The 12,165-nt window shown below is 47.2% G+C and overlaps 1 protein-coding gene and 1 long non-coding RNA gene across 21 annotated transcripts in view; both read left to right on the forward strand.

The window, feature by feature from the left end:
• Nucleotides 1–349, forward strand: part of LOC309654449 — a 42,121-nt gene extending 41,772 nt beyond the window's left edge. For all 3 annotated transcript variants that reach the window (XR_014260253.1, XR_014260254.1, XR_014260255.1), the window contains one exon: nt 4–349. This is a non-coding gene — a long non-coding RNA (uncharacterized lncRNA). The remainder of the gene's footprint in view (nt 1–3) is intronic.
• Nucleotides 350–1,842: 1,493 nt separating this feature from the next.
• NIN (ninein) overlaps nt 1,843–12,165 on the forward strand; it is a 106,469-nt gene continuing 96,146 nt past the window's right edge. For 6 of the 18 annotated variants that reach the window (XM_082452006.1, XM_082452008.1, XM_082451997.1 and 3 more), the window contains exons 1-3: nt 1,850–2,040; nt 2,563–2,616; nt 11,081–11,284. In XM_082452006.1, coding sequence (XP_082308132.1) covers nt 11,102–11,284 — 183 coding nt within the window. In that variant the 5' untranslated portion in view covers nt 1,850–2,040; nt 2,563–2,616; nt 11,081–11,101. Of the gene's footprint in view, nt 2,041–2,562; nt 2,617–11,080; nt 11,285–12,165 lie in introns of all 18 variants that reach the window. The other 12 variants (XR_014261121.1, XM_082451992.1, XM_082452002.1 and 9 more) reach the window with 7 other exon arrangements.

The raw sequence follows: 12,165 nt of genomic DNA on the forward strand, positions 1-12,165 counted from the left end.
CAGGTGCACTGTGTTGAAGGAATAGCATTTGGGTTCTAAAAGAAGACTGACCTGCTTGGTGCTTCCCTGGTGGCTCAGTGGTTGAGAATCTGCCTGCCAATGCAGGGGACACGGGTTCGAGCCCTGGTCTGGGAAGATCCCACATGCCGCGGAGCAACTAAGCCTGTGCACCACAACTACTGAGCCTGTGCTCTAGAGCCCGTGAGCCACAACTACTGAGCCCACGTGCTGCAACTACTGAAGCCCTCATGCCTAGAGCCCGTGCTCCACAACAAGAGAAGGCACCACAATGAGAAGCCCGCTTATCACAACAAAGAGTAGACCCCGCTTGCTGCAATTAGAGAAAGCCCGTGCTCCACAAGAGAAGGCACCACAATGAGAAGCCCGCTTATCACAACAAAGAGTAGACCCCGCTTGCTGCAATTAGAGAAAGCCCGTGCTTAGAGAAAGCCCGTGTGCAGCAACAACGAAGACCCGACACAGCCAAAATTAAATAAATGTATTTAAAAAATAAATAAGACTGATCTGCTTTAAAAAAAAAAAAAAAAGAGCAAACAAACAAAAGCCCCCAAAACTTTGAGTTAACTGTAGATTCACACTGTTATAAGAAATAATACAGAGAGATCCCTTATAGACCTTTTACCCAATTTTTCCCAATGATAACATTTTGCATAATTGTAGTACAATATCACAACCAGGAAACTGATGTCAATACAATCCTAGGGCTTTATTCAAATGACACCAGTTTTATGCTCACTCATTTTTGTGACTATATTTTGTTCTATGCAGTTTTGTCACAGATGTCATCTGCTTTTGAATCCCAGCTCTGCCAACTAGCTGTGTGGTCCTGAGGAAGCTCCTTAACTTCTGTAAGGCCCTCATTTGCAAAATGGATATAATAAAGTCTGCCTCCCAAAGGTGGTGTGAGGATTAGGTAAGATTATTCCTGTCAAGTTTCCAGCACACTGGATTCTCAGTAAATGCTAGTTTCCTTCCTGTCTATCCCTTGTTCTTTCAGTAGCAAGGGAGCGTTTTCCAGTTTCCTGCTGAAATAACCAGACTTGTGTAGAAATGTAGAGATGGGGGAGTGAGAAGCGGAGACTCTGGGGGAGCCCTGGAGTAGGGGTGGGGGGGAGGAGGCGGTAAACACCGAGCAATCATTGGCCTGAGCGGTACCGACTCCAAGGAGTATCCGTCCCGCGTGGCTAGTGACGGAGGGTTGGATGCACCCACAGAAGCCTGGATGGGGGTGGGAGCCTAAGAAGACGTGGTGGGCAGGTGCGGAAGCCAGTCTAGACCTGGTAGGAGGGACGCACTCGCTCCATAGGGTTCAGAGTCAAGTCTGGACCTCTTCAGCCTCCTGGACCCCCTCTTCTAATGACCGCCAATGGGCCCTCGAGGGCTGAGAAATCCAAGGCCGCCTGGGGGAAAAAGAGGCACCTGGATCCCCACCTTCAGTCCCACGGGCTGGAGGCGGGGACTTTTCCCCGACCCGGAGACGTTGCCGGCCGGGTGTCCTAGGCACAGAGGGGATTGTGCAGGTGCCTCTGGAAGGAAGGAGAGGCTATCCGGCAGGGGGTCGACCTCTGCTGACCTCCTCCATCTGCGCCCCGGCAAGCCCCGGAGCTTCCAAGTTCAAATCTCCGAGGCGACCGCCCCAGGGTCACAGCCAAGCCGGGACCGCACTCGTCCGTGCTCCGGCCACCAGAGGCGCAGTCCCCGTGGAAGGGGTGGAGTGGGGGGGCACTGACCCCGCGAGGGCCCGGGCGGCGCCCAGCGCTCCTCCCTCAGCGGCCCCAGCTGCGCGGGCCGCGGAGGAGGAGCCGCGCCCGGGCCGGCGTCGCCCTGGCTCCTCCTCCCCGCGCGGGCCTGGCCCTTCCTCCCCTGCGTCCAAAGCTTCGGGTGGCCGCGGCCGAGCCGGGAGCCGAGCGCGCTGGGCGCGGCCGTCCCGCTGCCACTGCCGCCGCCGCCTCCGAGCCCCGAGTGCGCCCGCGGCCATGGCCCCCGCGGCAGCGCCAGGCGCCTGAGCCCCGGGACGCGGTAAGCGCGGAGCCCGCTCCCGCGGACCCCCGCCCCGCGGCCTGGGGGTGCACGGAGGCCTCTCGCTGCCCCCGCGCTGTGGGCGAGGCCCTGCGCGTTCTGGCGGCCCAGGCACCGGAACAGGCTGGGGCTTCCCCTGCCGGGCTGGGGCCGGGCGGTGGTTGTCCCCGCGGGCCGGGAGCAGGGAGCGGCAGCGAGGAAGCGGGTGGCCCGGCGGCCAGCTTGGGCCGGGGCTCTCCAGGCTGACCAGGCGGGGAGGGGATGGTGTGCGAGGCGGAGGAGGGGTCGGTCCGGGAGAGCGGGCTGAGCGGGCGGGGGCGGGCCGGCGGGCGGGGAGGATGCGCGCCGCAGCCCCCAGGAGCCGCGCTTTTGTGAGCGCTGGCCCCTTACAAATGGAAATGACGCTCGCGCGGGTCCCCATTCCCGTCCGTTTGAAGGACGCCCGCCCTGAACCCCGGCGCCGACTGCGAAGTATTGTCCCGCTTCTGGAGCCCTAACAAAGCGTCCTCCCCCGCTTTGCAGAGCACTGGAGGCAGGCGGCCGGCTGTTCGGGCGCAACGGAGAGGCCGACAGAAGGTAAGCGAGGACGGCGGGGGCCGAGAGAGCTGCTGCCTGGGGACACAATGGGGTGTCTGGGGTTTCCGGGGGTGGCGATGGGCGGGCGGGTTGGGGGCGCATCTGCATCACGCGTTGCCGGGGACCTGGGCGGCGCGCCCGCGCTCCGGCCGCACCTCGCCTCCCGGCTTTGCAGCGCAGCCGGGTCTGGGCACCTCCGCCACCCGCGTTGTCCCCGCCCGCACTGCCAGAAGGCGGCTACTGTGTGCTGGTCCAGGAGAGGACTTGAGTCCCGGGGCGGGGTGGGGGGGTGGGGGGCAGAAAGGGTGGTGGTGCTGTTGCCTTGTGCCACCCAGGCACCCCTGTGACTGGGAAACTGAAGAGAAACCTGCCTGGGGAAACCCGAGGTGTTAGCCTGGGCTGTCTGAGTAGCGGAGAGCTGTTTGGACCCATTGTAAAAGGTGTCAGGGATCAAGGCACAGAGAAGGACTTTACCCAGTGCGACTACTAAGAAAGGAACAAAATGACGCTAGGCTATTGCCTGAAACCCTTGACCGCCAGACCCACGGGATGGAAGTGTGGAGTGTCACAGCAGAAGCTTCCAGGGTTCCAGGGGCTGGGCTTCTGCAGCTACCAAACCGGTCTCTGACAAAAGGACAAAGCTGATGGAAACAGTTTAATGCTGAAAGCTCTTTCTGTGAAGCTGAAAGAGATAGAGATAGGAAGAGGCGATTTCCCAGCCTCAGCCCTGACAAACCGGGGCTAAGTTGGTGCAAGTAAAATGGGAGCTGGAAAGATTGTCCTACCGTGCACCTTGTTTCTAGACAACTTAGCTCTTATGAGATCTTCTGCTTTCTTTACTTGACTGGGGCAGATCCCCTCCTGGTGTTGAGGAATTTCTGCGATGAGCTTGCCATAGAACTTAACTCCTGAATTTGTGAAATCAAAACGGATCGCATGGTTGTCTTTTGTGACTGAGGTGGTAGCATTTTTTAGGGTTAGAATCCTAATAAAGTCAACTGAGGCACATGGGCTAAGCTTCTGAGACCATGGAAGGTTCTCGATCCGGCTCCCTTAAATACATTAACATAAATTTATATCTGTTTACTTGTTTCCTGAGGATTGACAGTCTGCAAGGATATGTATTTTTTTCTGTGTCAGCTTAATTCTGAGTCTTCCCTAGTGGCTAACGTATTGGTAGCTGACCTGAAATATTGGCAGGTCTTGCTGTGGAGTTGAAGAGGGATGTGGAAATTCCCAGACTGTGTGTAACAGTGACATGACAGGCTGGCTGATAAAACAGTTTGCTGTGGTCTCCTCAGCTTTTGTCAGTGTCCTTAGAGAGGTGAAGTGAACTGCTGGGGAGTTTCTTTGCAGATTTGTTTATTTTCACCTGGTCTCTGGTGATTCCTTAGAGGAAAGCATTCTGAACTGCAGTATAAAGTGTAGGGCTTACGGATGTTCCAAATGGGTTGGACATCAGCAAAGATATTGCCAAGGCAGGAAAAGACTTTACAGGAGGCAACGGAAAGGCAGCCATCACAGGCACGGTCTTTGCAGTAAAATGTCAAGGATCAGTCATCTTAACAGACACTTACTCAGAATGGCATGGGTGTCTTTTTTCTTGTTCTTTTTTCATTTTAGATGTGTGGTGACCCTTAATATCAAAAGATGTTAACTGTCCCAGAGGGGGAGAATAGGGCTCCAGTGAATTTTGAACAGCCAATCTTAATAGACAACGTTCTTATCATAAGTCAAATGTTGTTCAAATAAATTGTTTTAAGTGTCACTGCAAATGACTTTCCACACTAACATTTCACCAATCTTGGTGCTTCCATTTTATGTTGATAATGAAAATACATTTTATCAGTCTTACATTGATGAAGGGTTGGCACATTTAGCCAGATCATTTTAGAGGGATTCAAACAGCCTAAAGCTTTTTCAGGAGGTTTATTTTTATAGGTGCCAATTCATTTGTAAGCCAATAAATTATGTGGTTTGAATTCTGGCTATTGAACTTACATCTGTTGGGCAGGGTCTTGTGGAGAGATTTACTGAAGCTTGCAAAAAGATATTTTTATCCTATTCACAAATAAAATAGAATTTTTAAAAATTATGGGAATATGCAAGTGAGCAACTTTATTTGAAATCAGGACACTTTATTGCAATTTATATCAGCAATTAACCATTTATTCAAGCTTTTAGATGCAAAAATGACAAACTATTTATGATCTAATCCTCCCTTAAAAAGCAAAGTTGGGAAAATACTGTTTATAGATATGAGAAGAGAAGTGCTTCATTTTTATACCCCAGGGAACGGTAGTCAGAGCTGCAGGCATTCTAAATTAATTTGAGTAAATATGGCTCAAGAAGTGAAAGTTGTTACAAGCTGTCTCTTTTAAGAAAGTAGCAAAAATGCAGCTCTGTTTTCTGCTTCCCTAATTTTACTTAGTAGCTGATTATAGGTTACTGAATCTACCATGTGCTAGCCTAATGATTTTATTCCTCCAGCCATCCTGAGTTAATGACTTGATTGGGTAATCCACCTAGCTATTAGGTTTAACAAAAGCTTGGGTTTGCTACATCATTCAGGATAGTAAAATACTAAAGCTTATTTATGTTTTAGAATAAATGCTAGTGGGATACCCTTAGTTAAATTAATTTTTTTTGTAGTTAGCAAAGGTTGTTATTTTCTTTCAAATTTAATATGATTTTTTTCCTGTGTGGTGGCATTTAAGCTTTTGTGTTATATTTTTACACTCTGATTTTATTCTTGCTGATACTCTTGTGCTTTTAGTATCCAGCTAGAAGTGAGGTGCTATCTGAGCAGAGAGGAGGCTATCTGACAGTAATCAGTTTGATGAGCAGCAGTTTTTGGCAGAAATATTCTATTATCAACACATAAATGGGGACAATTGCTTTTTCTATTAAGCTTTTGCTAAACTTGAATTTATTCTCGTCACTATTTCACTCTGTGCTGAAGTTAGTCCAAAATGGTAAGCCTGGAAATCTTTGCAGCAAATTAAGGTGTTTGCAAAAAAGAGAAGAAAAAGAAACATTTTATTTTGACCATTGGCATTATGAGGCTCTGACTTGCCAAACAGTGAAAGCTAAAGGCGTGAATGAAAAGCTTTGCCAAAGCAGAGTTTGTCCATGTTCATCTCTTTAGTTATAAAGTAAATTAGTCACTTGGTGGTCACTGCCTGGACTGTGGCCCCTCAACAGCTATGTCTGAACACAGATCCAAAAGCATCTATTATGATACCCGGGGAAAGCTGCTGAGCCAAGAGGGGCATCCAGACATTCCTTGTAGCTGTTCAGCTGCTAGACCATCTGGAGGGGAAATAAAAGGCCTGGGCTAGGGCTCTGGCATTGTGCTCATTTATTATTTGGTTTTTCCTTGCCAGACTTTGTCCCCTTTTCACTCCCTTTGGCCCAGAGCAGACGTCCCCTTTGGCTGGTCTGCCATTCTTACAAGCTCCTTTCTATACCTTGGATGCTGGAAAGTTCACAAGTTCATGGATCCACTTCATGTGGGCCTTATGTTGGGGACTTCATTATCCCAGCAGCACCTCCACCTTGCTCTTTTCCGATCCCAGTTGGCACTGTGATTTCATCAGCCAGGGCTGCCAAAGGGAGCACAGTGACACCAGTCTCTGATGGACTTCCCTGTCAGGGTCTGCACATTCTGGCAGCCTTGTTTTGAGTTATTTGGAAGGAAAATACTCTGAATAGTTCTTATTATGGGCGGTTGTTGGGTGGTAATTGTTATGATTAATGGCTCTTTGCATCTGCCTCTTATTTAACCATCCCTTGTTAGAACTCCAAAATATTGCCCACACGGGCCCTTTTATTCCAAAGGAGTCGTGAAGGCTTCTGGCATTTGATTGGGAAGGTAGATGGTGATGAGAGGCCCAGGTTTGTGGCAGGCTTTATAAAACTGGAATTGTCCTTGGCAATTTGAAGGACGATTTATCATTCAAAACCCAACTTCCTTCATCTCTAAGGAAGATTCCTGTCACTGGTGAGTGTCAGCTAGGCTCTGACTCTGGAAAGCATTGAATTGCACAGATTAGACATACTTAAGTATTTGTTGGGGAAAGTATTTTAACAATTACCAGTTTCTGGACTATGCCCATTATTGAAGACACAGGACTCTTCATGATCATATTTATATAAAAATGCATTTCTTCTTTGCCCTAAATCCCAAAGCTACTTTAGAAAAAAGAGAATGCTTATTCTGTGTATTCTTAGTGTCTCATAGGCTATAATTAGTCAATAAATGAATCAAGGGATGTAGGGAGGAAGGAACCCCACCCCTCCTCCTTCCATTTTGGAGGAGTTTATGGCCACCAAGTGTTCCATGGTCATTTCTAGTTCTTGTTACCGTTCAGCTGGTTAACACATAAAAGTGGAGATAAGTGATTTGTCAATGATACCATTCCAGTGGTCCCATTCACGTGTTCTGCGTGCATGTGTAGGACTGAGAGATAGTATAGAGTCAGACCAGTGTTCAAATCGCGGGTCCATGACCATTATTAGCGTTGTATCATTGGACAAGTAGCTTAACTTTGCCAAGCCCCAGTTTCTACATATTAAATGGGAATATGAGATCTACTTTAAAGAATTAGGAGGATTAAATGAAATCATTTATGCTAAGTACTCAGCATAGGCCAGCTCAGAAGTTTAAAAAAAAAGTGTCTTCTGAACTTCCAACTATATTTCAGCCTTTCTGCTTTTGTTTGACATTATATTTATCAATAATCTGCCTTTGAAGATTGAGGAAGCACTGAACATTACCTACTACTGTTACCATTTAGTAATATGATATTGCTTATATTTATAATACGTCCCTCGCCCATTCTTGCTTTCTGGGATATGGCATTCCACAGCTCCTGTTTTGCTTCTTGGAAGGCAGATCTATGACCTGTTGCTGTGTGTAAATTACCCCTCTTCAGTTTACCCCTCCTTTGCAAATCGCAGGTATTTTCTTGGTTGTTTTCTCAATTCCCCTCTTGTATCAACTTTCTCTGGGATTAGCTGCTCTTGCTTGCCATATTTAACCCTCAGAACAACCTTCCAGATGGGTATTATTATTCTCATTCTATAAACAAGGGGACTTGGGAAAGTATTTTAATACAGGTTCTCCTCCAAAGTCATATCCCATAACAACAACAACAAAAATGCAGCTGAAAATTGAATCCACTGGCTTAATTACTAAATCATAGAATCAAACTTCAGATGGCTGTACGTGGTACAGTTTGGCAGTGGGTGCTTGCTTTCTACTTATGCTTGGATATGTCTAAGACTGAAAATGCGTTTGAAAAGGGGTTGGATGGGGAAAGTAGAGCTATGCTTGTGGAAGAAGTAGGTGTTTCAAAGTCTTCATATGCTTATTTCTGTAGCGTTCATTCAGGGTAAGTTTCCTTGTAAGGAATCTCCATATCCTAAGTCAGTCCATGATGTTTACTGAGTCCCTGGAGTGAAGAACAGACTGTACTATGCATTTGGAGGAAGCTATACAAGAAATTGAAATTGTGAACCTTGCCCTTAAAGAAATTTCTGCCAAGTGGGGAGAAAAATAATTCTTGCACATGAAATTACTGATGAACGTTTGGGGAATAATATCAGCCAGTAAAAATGCCTTCTGTGCTAGAAGAGTACTGACAACTTGTCACCATATGTAACATCTTTTGGATGTTTCCATATGATCATTTGTTCTCCAGGGGTGGGGCTGTTTTCCCTGTTAAGTCAAAAGAATGTTTTACTAAGCACAGTTCTTGAGAAGCAGGGAGATGAAATAAAGAGATAAAAAAGGAAAATTGCTGTGAAATGAAAGAGGTTTGATTTAGTGAAAATCCAATGACCTCCCAAAGAGCAGGGCATGATAGCGTATCAGATTCAAAGCTGTGGATAAGATTGGGACTTCTCAGTACATTGTGAGACTTTTTTTTTTTTTTTATATTGAAGTACAAATGAACTTATTTACAGAACAGAAATAGACTCACAGACATAGAAAACAAACTTATGGTTACAGTTACCAATGGGCAGATAAATTAGGATGATGGGATTAACAGATACACATTACCATTGTGAGTTTTATGGTTCTCTTTCATTGGTTTAGATGGACAAATCCCCACCCCTTAAAAATAATTTTTAAAAGGGGAAGTGTTAGAATTCTTTCACTTCTGAGGTTTTTTTTTTTCTTTTTTTTAAAATGTAAAATCAAGCAGAAGCAGAATAGTCTTGCTTTTATGACATTGGTCAGATTCCAGCCCAGGGGACTGTAGAACTCAGAGAGTGAGTCTGAGAGCTGTGGCAGCCCTGAAAATCCCAGAGCATCTTGGGGATTCTCAGCAGATCTTAGCTGATGATGAACTGGGTGAATGCTAAGTGAATCTCATTAGCTAAGCCTTGGCCCTGTCTAAATTCCTAACTTCTGAGGCTTTGCTTAACACCTTGGCTTTTCATTTCTGATGCTTTGATGTTTATTTAGCACTCTCGGGTTATTTTGTAAACATTTACATGGTGATTAGTTAACCCAACAGACCAACCCTGGGAAGGCAGCCAGAGCTAGCAGCACCGTAGTAGAAAAACTGATAATTAGAAGAAGAGACCTTTGAGACCAGGAGCCTGGACCAGAACATTACCTCTTTGCTTTAATGAGTGGCCCAGCTGTTTGGATCCATCTTCTGCCTTCATCTCGTTCTGCTGAAACCCTTGGGATAGTCATTGGCTCTGTTTTAGCTTGTCATGTTTTGAACAGTTGTCTCTGAAAAGAAAGCAACCTAGCCTAGAGCAGCACTGATGTGTTACAGAAGGCTCGCTTATTTTCAGGTCTGGCCGCGTTCAGCATCTTAATGTGTGTGGTTCCCGTGTTGTAATGATCTGCCCTATAACATCACCTCTAAGAGTTTTCTGACCCAGGACTTGGTTTAGTTAAAGGAGTGCTTTTAAAAGTAGAATGTTGGTTGCCAGGGACTAGGGGAGGGGAAATGGGAGTTGCTGGGCAGTGGGTATAGAGTTTCAGTCATGCAAGATAGAAAAGTTCTAGAGATCTGCTGTACAGCAGTGCATGTGTAGTGAACAAATATGGTACTGCATACTTAAACTGTTGTTAATAGGCTGGATTCCATGTTATGTGTTTTTTTATCACAATAAAAAATTATATTGGCAAGATAAATACTTTTTTAAAAAGGTGCTGCCTTTTATAGTCAAGGGGCTGGTTCTGCGAGCCTTGTTTGAGATGGCTGAGGTCACCCTCTCAAGGGTATATGCTCTGTTTGGCTTCCATTGCATCATTGTGAAGGTACCTTCACATGCGAAGGTTTCAGGCTTCCGTTGGAAAACCCAATACATTAAAAGTGAATTATTGTGCAAGCAAAATACCAGATTTCATTCTTCAAGTATTGAGGGACCTAGAATTTTATGATATATATTTTTAGCAAAAAAGATTCTGAGAGATATTGATGACTCTGTGTTTTCACAAATCCCATGAAATGTGGAAAAATGGAAAGTCTGGGGTTAGAGTGGATCAGAGAGATGGAAGACCTATTAACCAGGAGTACAGAGGGGAGACTGTCTAGGTAGTAGAGGGTCCTGAGATTCTGTGTGATTCACATGTGGTCTGTGGCTCCTTCGAACCTCATTGTCTGAAAGGCTGGAGTTGTGTTTTCCCCTTTCTCTAGGCAACTAAGCATTACCTAAAACTCCCTGGGGCTGAAGTATTCAGGGAATACTCTTCCTGTCACACCTGATGTAATTGCACCGGTGAAGTTAATTGAGTTGTTTTTTTGAGGAACTCGTGTAAGAAGTGTTTGGTCTCGTGTAAACAGGGAGTGGTTTTGTATCAGACGTATTCATCCAGTGCCTCTTTGCTGCAGCCCTCCAGTCTGACTACGATGGGGGGCAGTAGGCTGAAGGAAGAGAAAGGAAACAGTCTTGGCAAGTTGCAACATCTGGCAGGTCCTCTGGAGCCCGCTGAGTTGCATGGAAGCTCCGGCCCTGCAGTCTGTTGTGGATAACAATCACTTCATTTGGAAGGACTGGATGTCAGAAGGGGCTTTTCACCTTCTCTAAGTCCTGAGAGGTCTCTTAAGACCGCTTTCAGTCTTGAGTTTGACAGACTGGCTGCCTGCCTGAGCTCCGGGCAGGAGAGTAGGGCACCTTTCTGCCCACGGGACTCCCTCGTTCTGGTAACATTACCCCACCAGGATCCGACCCTGTGGATGTGCGCCCAGTGTGAGTGTGTGTGGGAGCTCCCCTGGCCTGGACCGGGTTCTGGAGGGACCTGTGGTCTCGCTTGGAGGTGTACAGTGTTACTTCCCCTGCTGCCCCTCACAGGGTCCCGATGGACCAGCATGAGGGGACCAGGACACACAGAGTGTTCTTCCCAAGGGGCTGGCAAGGGTGGGGACGGCTAGTGGAGGGGCGGCGGCAGGACTCCAGCACTACCACCACCCAGCCTCCTCTCTGTCCCGCACAGGTGAGCGCTGTGGGCGATGGGATGGATGAGGCGGAGCAGGACCAGCATGAGGCCCGACTCAAGGAGCTGTTCGACAGTTTTGACACGACGGGCACCGGGTCCCTGGGACAGGAGGAACTCACCGACCTTTGCCACATGTTGAGCTTGGAAGAGGTGGCCCCGGTGCTGCAAGAGACGCTGCTTCAGGACAACCTCCTGGGCAGGGTAAGGCCTGGGAAGAGGCTGGGGTGGGGTGGGAAGTGGGTGTGGTTTCTGCCCGGGCGCTGGGGGTGGGGCAAACCGCACGTGTTGCAACTTGTTTCTAACATCCTGGAGGTGTGTGATCTTAACTGTTAACCTGATAAACAGAGAAAAGAAAAAGGAAAAAAAAAAAAAAGTAATGGGTGTGACTTAGCGGCGCAGTTTGCTCCGGTGATGAGGGCGTGCTTTAATTTGTGCTCTGGAATGAAGGTGTACACTGAGCCTCTTAGATGAAAAGAGAAAAAGGTAACAAGAGGATGTTTTCCAGTGCTTTCCTTGTTCTTTGTGGATCCTTTTATGGACTCCACACTCATCAAGAGAGAGGGCTGAGATTTCCATGGAAGTGAAGGAAAGGACAGTAAGAAAACTGCCATTGCCAGGAAGAGCAGCTTGCTATTATGACTTTTGCTCCCCATAAAGCTATTTCTCGTGAGGATTGTTCCTAGGGTAAAGTATTAATTAAACCTTTCACCCAGGAAATAAGACAGGAGGGTAAGTGCAGTCTCACTGAAGACCCAGCACGACTTGCTTCCAACAGGGGTGTGCGTGTGTGCTGATACTAGCTTTTACATACGAAAACAAATAGTCATGTTCTCCCCGTAGATCAAGTCACAGATGAGTAAGAGGTGAGAAGGGGTCCTTTTTTTCCCTCTTGCTGTTAGTGGGAAGGATGTCTTGACCTGATAGTGTCTTCAGTTCTCATAATTAAAATTGAGAGCATCATTTGTGTGGCTTTGAGTTGAATCTTGCTGCTGGTTTTTTTGCATGATGAGAAGGAAAAATGGGCAGTACTTTTTGAGCTCTGTTGCTGCCATTGCTGACACTTTGTAGACGTTCGTTTTTAT

Source organism: Balaenoptera physalus (assembly GCF_965194825.1).
Source record: "Balaenoptera physalus genome assembly, chromosome: 2".
NCBI lineage: Eukaryota > Metazoa > Chordata > Mammalia > Artiodactyla > Balaenopteridae > Balaenoptera > Balaenoptera physalus.